This window comes from Sapajus apella, unplaced genomic scaffold (genome assembly GCF_009761245.1).
Source record: "Sapajus apella isolate SASKATOON/1434 unplaced genomic scaffold, GSC_monkey_1.0 scaffold109, whole genome shotgun sequence".
Taxonomy (NCBI): Eukaryota; Metazoa; Chordata; class Mammalia; order Primates; family Cebidae; genus Sapajus; species Sapajus apella.
In genome coordinates, this window is record NW_022437049.1 from 6,063,429 (window position 1) to 6,080,581 (window position 17,153).

Here is a 17,153-nt window from a genome sequence, read left to right on the forward strand (position 1 = left end):
AAACTTTTAAAATTATAAGTAGAACCATAACGTACAAGTCCTCCAAATGGACTTTCTCTATTCCTTCTGCAGTTATTAGCCATATGCAGGCAAGGACACAGTGGCATAGTGGCAGATTTTTCAGACTAAAAGTTTAGATTCAGCATCCCACTCTTTTCTGCCGTTATCTTAGTCACTTCCACTCCTTTACCAGTTTCTTTAAATGTAAAATAAAATAGGCAATTTCAGTTAATGTAACCTTCTTATGAATTTTAAAATGAAATGATTCTAAAGTTTCCAGGGTTTATATTTTTATATTCTTTTTCTATATCATTCTAAAATACATACTCCTAGAATTTTATTGAACTGTAAAAACATAATTTTGTTTGTTTTGAGAAAGAAAAACCACTCATCCTAATCACTTCTTTCTTGTATACAGTACAAGTTCCAGGGCCAGTAGAAAACCTGCAAGCTGTATCTACCTCACCTACCTCAATTCTTATTACCTGGGAACCCCCTGCCTATGCAAACGGTCCAGTCCAAGGTTATAGATTGTTCTGCACTGAGGTGTCCACGGGAAAAGAACAGGTAGGTGAAGGAATGGGCTGCACTGCTTCCATCTGATTGGATGCTTCCATCTTTGAATAGCTCTAGAGGTGGAGAAACAGGAAAGACCTGCACGCTCTTGATGCAGCCCAGTGTTTAGCACATTCATTGAAAAGCTGATTAGTTTTAAAGCACTTGTTATTGGAAACTTTATACAATTTAATTAAAGTCTAGTGGTAAGAGGTAAATGGGCAATAAAGTGAAGTCAATAGAAAGGATGCCAATTTTTTGTTTGAGTCTGCAGCAGCCTGGCTTGTGTGGGCAACCACATTTGTATTCATTCACCTAGTTATGGAAAGCATTTGCAATATTATTCCTTAGACTAAGGGGTGATTGCCCTCATAGTCAGTGGCATTCACCAAACTGCTTTTTTTTTAATTCTAAAACATTTGGTATTATATCTAACTTCTTTACATTTTCAGGATGTAACCTATCATTTTTTATTATTTTCAGAAGAACTTACTCTGAGAAGCCTAATCTCCTCCTTACCTTTTGCTTCTATACAATGGTTAGCATAGAGACCTGAAAAGAAGCAAATTAATTGTTTAAGCAAACTAAAAGTAAATAAGTCTTTAGAGAGACACATGAAACTCAAAAATTCTATTTTGTGATACATGCATACACATATATGTCACAAATAAAATTTCTGAGATTCATATATACATAGATATATTATATGTCTGTATGACTATTGAGATATTTCCAGATTCTCAGCTTCATGTAGGAAAATATATACAGACAAGTATACATTCAATAGGTAAGATCAAAAATTGGCCTCAGGATATGGGAGTTCGTATGGTGTATTGTGAAGCTTGTCAAGCATGGAATGGCCTTCATGCTTCCATATAAACTGTATGATCAGAATTTTTATTGTAAAAATAAGAAATATTTTATATTCAGAAATAGCTGAAGTCCAGTCCCAAATTATATCATAAACATAACAAGAGCTCCTCCTATGTAATCATGGGTTGTATTTTTTTTCTTGCTACCTTCAAGCTATTTTTGGCTCATTTTTCAACTTTTTAAAATCTGCCCTTATGTATATGTTAGCTCTTCAATAATAAATTTTGCCAACCCATTTAAATAAATTCAAAACCAGCATCACCCAAGATAGATGTGAGTATGGTGATCTGATTCCTCAGTGACCTTCACCTTCAGTAACTCATTTACTGCAGCCGTGAGATGCTCAAATAGCTTCAACCAATTTAATAGCATTTTGGGAGATAAAAATTGTAGCAACGCATCTGATGGCTTCAAGAGCTGTGGGTATATTTCAGCAAGGGAAGCACAAAATCTCTTGTTTCTTGGTGAATTATTCCATTTTGGGTACAGGAGAAAATCTCCGTTCCTGTGGAGTTATAAGCTGACTTCTGCCTGTGAGAGTTTAGAGTGGGTAGAATAACCCAAGCCGTTCACTATATTCAGTAGTGTTAAACAAATTGGAACTTAATGACTGTAAAAATAGTATGTGCTGTTTTAACAAGGAGTCTACAGAGCAGTTGGTTTTTAGTGGGACAAGTCTGTGTCACAAGGTAGGTTTTATAACTCATTATAAGGCTGGAGTGCAGTTTGTAAGAGTCTAATGTCCAATCACTGATTGTACAGAATGAGTGCCATTTCTACTTTAACGTGCTTCCTTGATAACAGTTTTAATGTTTTGTGTCTCCAGAATATAGAGGTTGATGGACTATCTTATAAACTGGAAGGCCTGAAAAAATTCACCGAATATAGTCTTCGATTCTTAGCTTATAATCGCTACGGCCCAGGAGTGTCTACTGATGATGTAACAGTGGTTACGCTTTCTGATGGTAAGTTAAAAACACTGAAATTCCTTTTACAAATTTGTTACAATAATGACATAATATTGCACATATATCGCAGATTCCATTTTCAAGGCTTCCTGACTAAAAATTTATGGACTATTACAATCAAATGTAAACTTGCTATCAAGATACATAATCCTGACTGGGTGTGGTGTCTCACACCTGTAATCCTAGCACATTTAGAGACTGAGGCAGGAGGATGGCTTGAGCCTAAGAGTTTGAGACCCACCTGAGCAACATAGTGAGACCCTATCTCTGTAAACTGTTTCTTTCTTCTTCTTTTTTTTTTTAATTAGCTGGATATGATGGCATGCACCTGTGATCCCAATTACTTGGGAGGCTGAGGCTGGAGGATCACTTGACCCTTGGAGTTCAAGACTTCAGTGAGCCATGATTGCTCTACTGAACTCCAGCCTTGGCAACAGAGTGAGACCGTTTCTCCATATTAAATAAATATATATGTATATATGCATATACATATACTTATACTCTTGAGTCAGTATATACTAATAGGTAATCCTCAAAATGTGACTATTGATGAAGAGCTAAAATTATTTTTATGCATGTATATTTTTATATCTTTAAATCTTCTAACATAAACATGTTTGTGCATGTGTGTACTAATTTTAATTGGCATGTTTCTTTTATTTCCCCTTCTAAAAGCGTGAGGATGATTAAAGATGTAAATGATAGACAAATCCCCCTATATTTACCTCTTAATTAGAAAATATAAGGACTTAGGCCAAATAAGCTAATATTGAAACTGAAAGTATTAAAATTGAGAATGAAAAATGTGTATGTTGCCAACTAAATGGAAGAATAGACACACACACACACACACACACACACACACACACACACACACACACACACACCTCTCGAGACAAAAAACACACACACACAATTGTGGCTTACTACCACCTCCCCAGCCCCGTCCTCTCTCCTCTCTTCTCACCTCTTCCCTCCCCCTCCCTGCCCCCCCCCCCCCGCCCCCCCCCCCCCCTCCCCTCCCCTCCCCTCCCCTCCCCTCTCCTCCCCTTCCCTCCCCTCCCCTCCCCTCCTGTCTGAAGCAGAGTCTTACTCTGTCACCCAGGCTGGAATGCATTGGTTTGATCTCGGCTCACTGCAACCTCCACCTCCTGGGTTTAAGTGATTCTCCTGCCTCAGCCTCCTGAGTACCTGGAATTACAGTTGCATGCCACCACAACCGGCTAATTTTTGTATTTTTGGTAGAGACGGAGTTTCACCGTGTTGAGCAGGCTGCTCCCAAACTCCTGACCTCAAGTCGTATACCCACCTTGGCCTCCCAAAGTACTCGGATTATAGTCATGCGCCACTGCATCCAGCCTCAAGGGATTTTCCTGCCTAAGCCTCCTGAGTAGCTGGAACTATAGGCATAGGCCACAGTGCCCAGCTAATATTTTTATTTTTTGCAGAGATAGGATCTCACTTTGTTGCCCAGGCTAGACGTGTTTTTTAATGCCATAAAAGAGAGAAAGAAATCTTAATAAAGAGAATAAACTTGGCAAGGTAATGGCCAGGGGAAACTAGAAATCTACAGATGATCATGAAAGGTTGGGAAATTTGATAAAAAGTGAAAATAAAATATACCAATATATATGATGTGGAGCCAATGAAAACTCAGGCAGGTGCAGAAATGTAGAGATGGGCTCATGTGAGTATTAAAAAAGGCCATGAGCTAGCTTTTTTTAGGAACAGTTTCCATTTAATGTGTTTAATTCTATAAATTATTGATCTTTTCAATTAAAAAATGACTTTAGCTTGTGATTTCCTGACAGATCTATCATTTAATCTGGGAAAGCGTCTGGGTGTAGATTTCACACAATATCAATGAAATGAGGAAGGGCATGCATATTAAGGACAGTACAAAGAGAACACAGGAATAATGCTCATTTGCAAATTCAACTTTAAAATGTATTTTATATGTAATACCATTTTGGTATCACTTTGAATGTAATTCTTATGCCCATCCATCCGATTCTGTTATTGAAGACAGAACAGAATATTTATTGGTAGAATAAATTACTTCACAACTTATAATTATAAAAATAAAAGAAAAACAAATGAAAGTGAATATTTTACATAATTTATGTAGATTTCATTCACTCTGTGAACTGTAATACTGTGGCCTTATTCTCTACTTTGGTTTTAAATGTCGTAAGTGAGAAAGATAGATTATCATTCATTAGTCCAAGAATTATCTTCTGGAATTGTTACAGTGTTTAGGACTTAGAAAATGTCTGTCACTATTACAAAAAGAAAAGACAATTTTATGACCTTAACCCCAATAAACATCACTGTGCAAAGGATACCAAATTCCCTCTATCAAATGCACTGAAAGGAGAAAGCAAGAACTTTATAAGCCTCTTATAGTGGACATACTGACCTCATCTGCATTCATTTTTACAATCAACTCATCTCTTTGAATGTCCAACAGAAATCTGTGCCCTTGGCTTCCATTTCCTTATTATCCAGTTTCTTTCTGTCTACTTCAATCCATGTTTTCTCCTTTATACTGAAGCTGTTCATGCTGAGGTCATACATCACACTGAGTTGTATTTTATCACATGTAATATCACCTGCTTCCTAGTCTTCAGTCATAAAGCACTCTTCTTCTTTAACTTTGCGTATGTTGTAACAGGTGAATGTTGTGAAAATTAAATGGGCTGATCTGTGTAAGCACCTAAAAAAGTACATAACATTTAAGTGTTTAATAAATATTATCTTTATCAATGTGCAATCAGTTTTTCTCATTATATTAATATTACGTGCTCCTACGTATGAGGGATGATGTTATATTCATCTCTGTATTCCTCCTAATAGAGTAAATATTTATTGGATTAATTAGACAGTTCAGTCAAAACTGCAAATTTTTGTATGCAAAGGCTTCAGGATTTTTCATTTGTGGAACTAATTTAATATATGACTGTGTCTAAATGTGTCTGTATAATAGAGAACATTATAAATCTTTTCATGTCAGGAGTCTTACCATAAAAATATACTGAGACATAGAAAAATTGAAAAAAAAACCCACCAAAGTCAAATGTAAATAAATTCTTCCAGATTAATTATTTTACGTTTTTTCCTCTGTTCTACTGGGATGCTTGTAAAGATCTTTATCCAGATGAGCTGTCATCTCTCATTTAGCTCTGCTTTGTTTTCTGAGTAGAAACATTATTTTTCATTCAAATTCCTCCACCTAGAATACCACTGGTTTACAATGATCCATTTTATCACACCATATGCAATTACATTGCATATGGACATCTAACTAATTTTGGGAATGTGTTCCAAAATACTGTCTCTTGGAGTAGTTGGCATAGGTAAGTCACTAAGAGCTTTTATGAATGAATGAACAGTTGTAAGTTTCCATGCCAGCTTGTCCTGTGTCCAAAAGCAGAAGACCCAATTTCATAGGCAACATAAGTGTAAGAATGTACTTACTGTTTTTATCACTATCATTAATATTCGTTGAATACTCACTAGGGCAAGGCTCTGATCTAAGTAGTTTGCCTTTACCTTTCATCTTCACAATGCTATAATTTTTTCCTTACTTTACAAATGACAAAAGTAAGTCAGAAACAGAACACAAAAGGTGGTAAGCAGTGGAGCCAGGCCACATAAGCTAGTAAATTCAGAGCCAAGATTCAGTGTGGAAACATGTATTTTTTTTATTCTGTGATAAATGACCTTTAAAGAAAAATGTTTATAATGAAATATGAATTACTGCTGGGCAGAGTGGCTCACGCCTATAATTCCATCACTTTGGGAAGCCAAGGCAAGCAGATCACTTGAGGCCAGAAGTTTGAGAGTAGCCTGGTCAACGTAGTGAAATCCTGTTTCTAGTAAAAAAGAAAAAAAAAAAATATATATATCCCAGCATGGTGGTGCACACCTGACATCCTAGCTACCTGGGAGGCTGAGGCAGGAGAATCACTTGAAGTCAGGAGTCGGAGGTTGCAGTGAGTTGAGATCACACCACTGCACTCCAGCCTGGGTAACAGAGAGAGACTCCGTCTCAAAATAAATAAGAATTATTTCGGTCTATAAATTGTGTGTGCCTGACAGCATACACTTGCTGAGGGGAGGAATTGAAATGCCTATGCTTCTGGAGACTTATTTACAATTATGGGAACTTGATGTGTCCTACCAAATACCTCATCTCGATGTGTTTTAAGCCAGCATACTTCTCCGTATTGAGGGAAGTTTCCAGCCCCATCTGTTATTGGCTTGAATGGACCTATTTATTGTAAATAATAAATTATTTGACATTTTGAAGACAAAAGTATCCTTTTACTCCTGCCTCGTGAAACAAGAAGCATCTTGGGAAGACAAGTGTAGAAAAGAACAGATCGTTGTGGGTTCTCTTTACTTTCACCTAGCCATAGCATCTAATCCTACCTTTTGTATCTATTTATCTCTAAATAATATGGAAATTGATAATGAGAAAGAGGGAGTAGGAACTGATAATTAAAAATGCTGTAGAAAAATTCTCTACTCTCTTCTCTGACAAAAAAAGAATAGCCAGTCTGCTATCAGTGGAAAGTTAAAGAAATTTACATTGCAAAAAAGAAAAAAAAAATAGAAAAAATACTTTAATTCTTGTTCTTTTTTTTTTTGAAACGGAGTCTCACTCTGTCACCCAGGCTGAAGTACAGTAGTACAATCTCAGCTCCCTGCAGCCTCCATCTCCCAGGTTCAAGTGATTCTCCTATCTCAGCCTCTGGAGTTGCTGAGACTACAGGCATGTACCACCATATCCAAATAATTTTTGTATTTTTACCGGAGATGGGATTTCACCATATTGGCCAGGCTGATATGGAACTCCTGATCTCAAGTGATCCAGCTGCTTTGGGCTCCCAAACTGCTGGGATTACAAGTGTGAGCCACCATGCCTGGCCTGCCTTTCAACTCTTAAGGCAGAAAACAATCCTGATGCTTATAAAATTGTGGTAGCTACAAAAAAAGGATACATATATATCTTTTCTCTTAAAGTATTCTTGGATTTCTAGAAATAAGGAGTTAAATAACACTTATAAATGTAAATGAAAGTGACATTTAAGGGTTGCATATCAGCTGGAACAGTACCTATAACAAAACACATAATAAATGTTACTTCTCCTTCTTCCAAAATTCAGTTTTCTGACAAAAATTCAATTAGTAAATAAGATTATGTTTTGATACTCTTCAATTGATCAAAAAGTGAGTGTAATATGATTAGAAACATATAGCATGACATATCAGTATTACAATATTATGTTAAATATAAACTAGATATATTTTTTCATGTTTAAGAAGTGAATCAACATCACTTAATATTAAGACATTATTTCCAAACTTTGCTTTTAAAGGATACTACTTTTGGAGGTTTGTGAAATTGTATGACATAGGGCTTGTTATTCAATTGATACTTCACTTTAAAAAACTAAATTGCAATTATACCTCAATAATTATAATGTTTAGAATAGTATAATTCAGAAATAAATAATACAAGTACAACTGCAATTTTATACTTTAACTTAAAAAATAAATTAACAAAACAAAACTTGGGACCAAACTGAATATGAAAGCATTTTTATTGTAATTTATAAACTTTCTACTAATATGTTTATTCAGTAACTATTTACTAAATATGCAACATGTGCCTTAAACCTTAAACTCTTCTTGATATTGGTGATGCAACATCAAAATGAATAAAAATCTTTTTCCTTATTGGGATTACATTCTGTATTTAATTTTAAAATCGGAATATGAACTTCAAAAGTTAAATAAGAATGATTTTATAAGTTGTGGAATATTTTTGAAAGAATACTTGCTGAGTTAATTCATTAAAAATGAGCACTTTATCAGAAGCTACACTGGCTGCAACCTTCATCAGGCACTAAGATCAGAAGTTCAAAATCAAAATTAAAAAAAAAGTTGCATTTCTCATCATTCCCAGAAAGGTCTAGGAACTATATAACTAAGTACACAATTGCTCATTCAGTCATTCATTTAGTAAATATTAATTGAATGTCAGTTTGGAAGATAAAAAATTAATCATCAACACATCATGTTTTCATGATAATTACTGTTTAGAAGATAAGTTCAGAGTAGGGCATAAATAAATTCATTGTAAAATTAAGTGCCCTATGGAAAAACATAGGTTTTTTTTCCCAAATTCTAGTAAACGAAGGGGAAAGATATAAAAAAAAAAAAAAAAAAGCCCTTAGATTCTTGAAAATACCTGAGGACTTTTCTTTGCTATTAAATTCATCCGTTTCTGGGAAACAACAATAGGGACTACTTATTTTGTAGATTAATATGTGTTAATAGTTTATGGAATGCTACTTCTATTATAGGGAAGAAAGCTTTACTTCATGTATTATCCATCCCAGACATCTAGAATACTACCTGACACATACGAGCCATTCAATAAGTGGTTGTCTTTTAATTACTCACATGATAGAATACTCACTTTTTTGATAGAGTAAATGTTTAAGTATTAAAAAAGAGATGTATATGTTCTTCCTCCTATCAAGGAGTGGGAAAATAAAATGCAGGCAAGAAAAACAAAATACTGTACCTAGAAAGTCTACAAAGAAAAATAAGTTGCTCCTTTGTTAATAGAATTGACTCAAGTGCTATTTGCAACCTGCTTGCATTTATCACATACAGGTTTAATTATATGCAGCTAAAAATCTAAGAAGTATTTCTTCTTTTTGCTTTTTAAGAGCTAATAAAGATTGCATTACAGAGATTTAGAAACCTGGGTGACCATTAGAATGACATATTTTATCATAAAGCAATGCAAATCCTGAAATACACAATATCTTAAGACTTTAAAACTACTCTAGGAAATCTTCTGTGTATTTTTATTGGTTTCTCTGGAAAGTTATCACAAGAGGGCTGTAATTAAATGGTGATATTTGGTATCACTGCACTTGTTCTCCTGCCTAACAGTTTTGGGAGCTCCCTAGGTGAGCTTGCCAAGTGAGACCAAAAATAGACAAATATTTTTCAGCTCTTCAAAAATTCTTGAAATACCTCCTGTTTTAACCTACCTAACTATCATTATGAACTATGGGGAAAAAAAAAAAAAAAACACTCTCTTTTTACAAGACAGATGGTATTTCTCTTTCTAGATTTTGGCAGTAACTGTCACAATTTGCTTGATTCCTTTTAGTGCCAAGTGCTCCGCCACAGAACGTCTCCCTGGAAGTGGTCAATTCAAGAGTAAGTTGGCTAAATATTCACTATTCCATTACCCATCAATCATGTATAACGTTTGCTCACCCGGCTGCCATCTTGAGTACAGGATAGTGGCTTCCATGTGAAGAAATGTTCTGAAACATCACAGCAGGTGACACTGATCCCACATCATCTTCCATAGCACTTAAATAAAATAAATGAAACTTTTTTTTACTGCTAAAGAAATACTTTGATTTACAAATGTTAAATATTGATTTTGTAAATCTTACAATGATCAAAGTCTACTCCATAAGGAAACAAAGATATCTACTGCATCTATACTCACAGCCTATGATACAGCTGTGATAATATGCTAGATGAAGAAATTGAGAGAAAGAAAGACTGTTTCCTAACATATTACTTAGAATTGAATATTTTATCATCATTCCCATTCTTCCTTTATAAACATAGTCACTGAAGGCCATTCTTGAACTTCAATAAATTATATTTATGTAGCAATGTTACTTAGTCATTAGTACTTTTTGGCCCAGAAAGTTGCTATGACTTCCAAAAGAGCTCAAGTTAGGCTAGTATTCCTGAAGTAGCCTAATGCCAGAAGTCAGTTTTCTAGAAACGTGTCATTATTTCAAGTGGCTCAGGGTTGGAAATAAGCCAAGGCCACCTAGTAGAGTATAACAAATGAGGATTAATTTGTTTTGACCCTGTCTCTGCCTGGCCACATGCACCATGGGAAAGAATTTCACTGTGCCTGGGTCTCTGGTTAGTTACTTCTCATGTGAGGAAATTGGACCAAATGATTTCTAAGCTCTTGGAGACAGCAGAGAAATGATATGGAGCTTAGAAAAAGTCATACTCTGGGTTTTAATTCTAGCTTTCTCTTTTCATAACTGTGGTCTTAGCAAAGTTTTTAACCTTTGCAAACCTCTTTCTGTGTTTAAGTATCATAGGCATTAATGTCTTCTTTACAGGCTTATCATGATAAAGTAATAATATGACATATGTGATGAATCTAAATTAATATTGATAGTGATTCCTTCATTCCCTGTGCAAACGCCCTGTCATATTTTGTAAAAAAAAAAAAAAGTCTAAGCTGAAGCCATATCTTGTGATATTAATTGGATTTGTCTCAGTCAAATGAATTTATCTTTTGAAGCAAGTGAAATGTTTCTAAGTTGTTATACTTTTAGGCAATATATTGGATAAGAACTAGTAAAGCAAATATAAAATTAGAAAAAAATAACAGTGATGACTAAAAATGAGCTAAAGGAAAATAACACAAAATTAACATAACTCTAAAAATGACATTTTTATCTGCATCAACACTGCTTTATAGATGTGCCACTAAAATTAAGAGATTGCCAAGTCAAAGTCAAATAGATTTTTTAAATGATTGTATGTTGTTAATGAATGAAATTTGGAAAACATATGGTAGTGTCTCTTGTTTAATGACTCATCATGATTAGAATCCTCGCTCACTTTATAATTTTCCTGCAAGACAGAATATAGAGATTGCTATACAAGCTATTTTGTGTTTGTGTGTTCATACACTTTAAGAATGTGCTCCAGCAAAAGATGAATGTTTCCATCTGAAATGTGAATGAGGCATTATTGAATGGCTGTGGGTACTAACTGTATTTGAATATGGATTTACCTTACTAAAGAGGGAATTCCTGGATTGTAAAATTGATTTAATATATATACATACATACACACACACACACACACACACAATATCACAACTTGTACTCTTCTATAAGATGCATTGCTTACAGCAAGCAAATACAAACACTTCGGCTTCTATCCTATTGTAGTTGATCCCTGGAACATTGCACTACTGGAAAATTTAAATTGTTCATTAGCTTTCAGAATGAAAATAGTATGACCAGGCACTGGAAAATCATACTTCCTCTCTCCTCTTCTTCTCTTTGGTCTTATTTCACAGCTTCTAAGAAATTATGAATTATAAATTTTTTCCTTGGACTGTTTTCGAGAGAAAAGAAACTGGATGATCAAAACACTGCTTTTTGCATTCTCAGTGTGCTGATTCAAACAAAGGCAAACGTAAAATTCTATTTGGATATTTGTCTTTTCTTTGAAATAAATGAAAAGTTTTAAAATATATTAATATTTACCCTGACTGATACCATTTCAAGGAGCAAACTGTATTTAAAAAGAAACATTATGGTTGAATAAATATTGTGTTCTTTTTTTAGATTAACAGGATTCCTAGGTGTTTTTGTTATTTTATTATTATTATTATTATTATTATATATATTTTTATTGCATTTTAGGTTCTTATGTACATGTAAAGAACATGCAGGATTGTTGCATAGATATATACATGGCAATGTGGTTTGCTGCCTCCATCCCCATTGCCTATGTCTTGCATTTCTCCCCATGTTATCCCTCCCCAACTCCCTATCCCCTACTGTCCCTCCCCTAGTGCCCCCAGACAGACCTCTGTGTGACGCTCCCTCCCTGTGTCCATGTGTTCCCATTGTTCAACAACCGCCTGTGAGTGAGAATATGCTGTGTCTGATTTTCTGTTCCTGTGTCACTGCTGAAAATGATGGTCTCCAGGTTCATCCACGTCCCTATAAAAAACACGAACTCATCGTTTTTTATTGCTGCATAGTATTCCATGGTGTATATGTGCCACATTGTCCCTGTCCAGTCTATCATTGATGGGAACTGGGGTTGGTTCCAAGTCTTTGCTATTGTAAACAGTGCTACAATGAACATACATGTGCATGTGTCCTTATAATAGAATGATTTACAATCCTATGGATATATACCCAGTAATGGGATTGCTGGGTCAAATGGAATTTCTATTTCTAGGTCCTTGAGGAATCGCCACACTGTCTTCCACAATGGCTGAACTAATTTACACTCCCACCAACAGTGTAAAAGTGTTCCCATTTCTCCACATCCTCTCCAGCATCTGTTGTCTCCAGATTTTTTAATGATCGCCATTCTAACTGGCGTGAGATGGTACTCAATGTAGTTTTGATTTGCATTTCTCTAATGACCAGTGATGATGAGCATTATTTCATATGTTTGTTGGCCTCATTATATGTCTTCTTTTGGAAAGTGTCTGTTCATATCCTTTGCCCACTTTTGAATGGGTTTGTTTCTTTTTTGTAAATCTGTTTTAGTTCTTTATAGATTTTGGATATAAGGCCTTTGTCAGGTGGGTAGATTGCAAACTTTTTCTCCCATTCTGTTGGTTGCTGGTTCACTTTAATGATTGTTTCTTTTGCTGTGCAGAAGCTCTGGAGTTAAATTAGATCCCATTTGTCTATTTTGGCTTTTGTTGCCAATGTTTTTGGTGTTTTAGCCATGAAGTACTTGCCTATGCCTATGTCCTGAATGGTTTTGCCTAGGTTTTCTTCTAAGATTTTTATGGTGTTAGGGCTTATGTTTAAATCTTTAATCCATCTGGAGTTAATTTTAGTTTAAGGTGTCAGGAAGGGGTTCAGTTTCTGCTTTCTGCACATGACTAGTCAGTTTTCCCAACACCATTTATTAAATAGGGAATCCTTTCCCCATTGCTTGTTTTTGTCAGGTTTGTCAAAGATCAGTTGTAGATGTGTGGCATTGCCTCTGGGCCTCTGTTCTGTTCCATTGGTCTATATATCTCTGTTTTGGTACCAGTACCATGCTGTTTTGATTACTGTAGCCTTGTAGTATAGTTTAAAGTCAGGTAGGGTGATGCCTCCAGCTTTGTTCTTTTTGCTTAGAATTGACTTGGCTATGTGGGCTTTCTTTTGGTTCCATATGAAGTTTAAGATGGTTTCTTCAAGTTCTGTGAAGAAGGTCATTGGTAGCTTGATGGGGATATCATTGAATCTATAAATTACTTTGGGCAGTATGGCCATTTTCACGATATTGATTCTTCCTAACTATGAACATGGAATGTTTTTCCATCTGTTTATGTCCTCTCTTATTTCCCTGAGCAGTCGTTTGTAGTTCTCCTTGAAGAGGTCCTTTACATCCTTTGTTAGTTGTATTCCTAGGTATTTTATTATATTTGTAGCAATTGTGAATGGCAGTTCATTCTTGATTTGGCTGTCTTTAAGTCTGTTATTGCTGTATAGGAATGCTTGTGATTTTTGAACATTGATTTTGTATCCTGAGACTTTGCTGAAGTTGCTTTTCAGTTTAAGGAGATTTAGGACCGAGATGATAGGTTCTTCTAAATGTGCAGTCATGTTGTCTTCAAATAGAGACAATTTGACTTCTTCCTTTCCTAATTGAATACCTTTTATTTCTTTTTCTTGCCTAATTGCTCTGGCTAGGACTTCCAATACTATGTTGAATAGGAGTGGTGAGAGAGGGCATCCTTGTCTACTGCCAGATTTCAAGGGGAATCCTTCCAGTTTTTGCACTTTCAGTATGATATTGGCTGTTGGTTTGTCGTAAATAGCTTTTATTATTTTGAGACAGGTTCTGTTGATACCTAATTGAGAGTTTTTAGCAGGAAGGGCTGTTGAATGTTGTCGAAGGCCTTCTCTGCATCAGTTGAGATAATCATGTGGTTTTTGTCTTTGGTTCTGTTAATGTGGTGAATTACTTTTATAGACTTGTGTATGTTGAACCAGCCTTGTATCCCCAGGATGAAGCCTACTTGTTCATGATGTATAAGCTTTTTGATGTGCTGTTGGATTCAGTTTGCCAGTATTTTATTGTAGATTTTTGTATCTTTGTTCATCACGGATATTGGCTTGAAGTTTTCTTTTCTTGTTGAGTGTCTGCCAGGTTTTGATATCAGGATGATGTTGGTCTCATAAAATGACTTAGAGAGCATTCCCTCTTTTTGTATTGTTTGGAATAGTTTCAGAAGGAGTGGTACCAGCTCCTCTTTGTATGTCTGATAGAATTCAGCTGTGAACCCATCTGGACCTGGGCTTTTTTTGGTTGGTAAGCTATTAATTGCTGCCTCAACTTCAGTCCTTGTTATTGGTCTATTCAGGGTTTCCACTTCTTCCTGGTTTTGGCTTGGGAGGGTGTTAGTGTCCAGGTATTTATCAATTTCTTCCAGATTTACTGGTTTCTGTGCATAGAGTTTTATGTAGTAATCTCTTATGGTAGTTTTTATTTCTGTGGAATCTGTGGTGATAACGCCTTTTTCATTTTTTGTTGCATCTATTTGTTTATTTGCTCTTTTCTTTTTTATTAACCTGGCTAGTGGTCTATTTTGTTGATCTTTTCAAAAATCAGCTCCGGGATTTATTGATTTTTTAAGGTTTTTTTGTGTCTCTATCTGCTTCAGTTCTGCTCTGATCTTAGTTATTTCTTGTCTTCTGCTAGCTTTTGAGGTTTTTTGATCTTGCTCCTCTAGCTCTTTCAATTTTGACAATGGGGTGTTGATTTTAGATCTTTCCTTGCTTCTTATGTGGGCATTTGTTGCTATAAATTTCCCTCTAGACACTGCTTTAAACGTGTCCCAGAGATTGTCATACATTGTGTCTTCGTTCTCTTTGGTGTCGAAGAACATCTTTATTTCTGCCTTCATTTAATTGTTTATCCAGCCAACATTCAAGAGCCAGTTGTTCAGTTTCCATGAAGTTGTGTTGTTCTGAGTTAGTTTCTGAATTCTTAGTTCTAATTTGATTGCACTGTGGTCTGAGAGACTGTGTTGTTATGATTTCTGTTCTTTTGCATTTGCTGATGAGTGATTTACTTCCAATTATGGGGTCAATTTTAAAGTAGGTGTAACGTGGTGCTGACAGGAATGTATATTTTGTGGATTTGGGGTGGAGATTTCTGTAAATGTCTATTATGTTTCCTTGGTCCAGATTTGAGTTCAAGTCCTGGATGTCCTTTTTAATTTTCTGTCTCGTTGCTCTGTCTAATATTGAAAGTGGAGTGTTAATGTCTCCGACTATTATTGTGTGGGAGTCTAAGTCTCTTTGTAGGTCATTAAGAACTTGCTTTATGTATCTGGGTGCTCCTGTATTGGGCACCTATATAGGGTAATTAGCTCTTCTTGTTGCATTGATTGTTTCACCATTATGTAATGCACTTTTTTGTCTCTTTTGTCTTTTTTTGTTTAAAGTCTATTTTATCAGACACTAGGATTGCAACTCCTGCTTTTTTTTTGCTCTCCATTTGCTTGGTAGATCTTCCTCCATCCCTTTATTTTGAGCCTATGTGTATCCTTGCATGTGAGATGGGTTTTCTGGATACAGCACACCAGTGGGTTTTGACATTTTATCCAATTTGCCAGTCTATGTCTTTTGATTGGGGCATTTAGCCCATTTACAATTAAGGTTAATATTGTTATGTGTGAATTTTTTCCTGCCATTTTGATGCCAGCTGGTTGTTTTGCCCATTAGTTGATGCAGTTTCTTCATTGTGTCAATGCTCTTTACAATTTGGTACATTTTTGGAGTGGCTGGTAATAGGTGTTCCTTTTTATGTTTAGTGCTCCTTTTAGGAGCTCTTGTAAAGCAGGCCTGGTGGTGATGAAATCTCTGAACAATTACTTACTCATAAAGAATTTTATTTCTCCTGCATTTATGAAGCTTAGTTTGGCTGGATATGAAATTCTGGGTTGAATTTCCTTTAAGGATGTTGAATATTGGCCACAACTCTCTTCTGGCTTGTAGTGTTTCTGCTGAGAGGTCATTGTGAGTCTGATGGGCTTCCCTTTGTGGGTAACCTGACCTTTCTCTCTGGCTGCCCTCACCTTTTTTTCCTTTATTTTAACCCTGGTGAATCTGACGATTATGTGCTGTGCCTTGGGGTTACCCTTCTTGAGGAATATCTTTGTGGTGTTCTCTGTATTTACTGGACTTGAATGTCGGCCTGCCTTGCTAGGTTGGGGAAGTTCTCCTGGGTAATATCCTAAAGTTGTTTGCCAGCTTGGATTCCTTCTCTCCATCACATTCAGGTACACCTATCAAATATAGATTAGGTCTTTTCTCATAATCCCATATTTCTCGGAGGCTTTGTTCATCTCTTTTTACTCTTTTTTCTACAATCTTGCCCTCTCGTTTTATTTCATTCAGCTGATCTTTAATCTCTGATATCCTTTCCTCTGTTTGGTCGATTCAGCTAATGAAACTTGTGTATGCTCTGCAAAGTTCTTGTGTTGTATTTTTCAGCTCCATCAATTCATTTATATTCCTCTCTAAGCTGTTTATTCTCGTTGGCATTTCATCAAACCTTTTTTCAAGGTTCTTAATTTCTTTGCATTGGGTTAAAACATGATCTTTTATCTCAGAGAAGCTTGTTCTTTCCCACCTTCTGAATCCTGTTTCTGTCAATTCATCAGACTCATTCTCCATCCATCTTTGATGCCTAGCTGGTGAGGAGTTGTGATCACTTGGAGGAGGAGAAACTTTTTTGTTTTGGGCATTTTCATCCTTTTTGTGCTGGTTTCTTCCCATCTTTGTGGATTTATCTACATGTGGTCTTTGTGGTTGGTGACTTTCAGATGGGGTCTCTGAATGGACATCGTTTTTGTTGCTGATGAAGTCGTATCTTTGTTTCTTAGTTTTCCTTCTAACAGTCAGATCCCTCTGCTGT

At 35.7% G+C, this 17,153-nt stretch overlaps 1 protein-coding gene across 4 annotated transcripts in view; it reads left to right on the forward strand.

Moving 5' to 3' along the window:
- The window catches only part of DCC (DCC netrin 1 receptor), a 1,203,097-nt gene that overhangs the window by 876,908 nt on the left and 309,036 nt on the right, over positions 1-17,153 (forward strand). For all 4 annotated transcript variants that reach the window (XM_032259518.1, XM_032259520.1, XM_032259521.1 and 1 more), the window contains exons 10-12: positions 419-567; positions 2,255-2,393; positions 9,595-9,644. In XM_032259518.1, the coding sequence (XP_032115409.1) occupies positions 419-567; positions 2,255-2,393; positions 9,595-9,644 (338 nt within the window). The remainder of the gene's footprint in view (positions 1-418; positions 568-2,254; positions 2,394-9,594; positions 9,645-17,153) is intronic.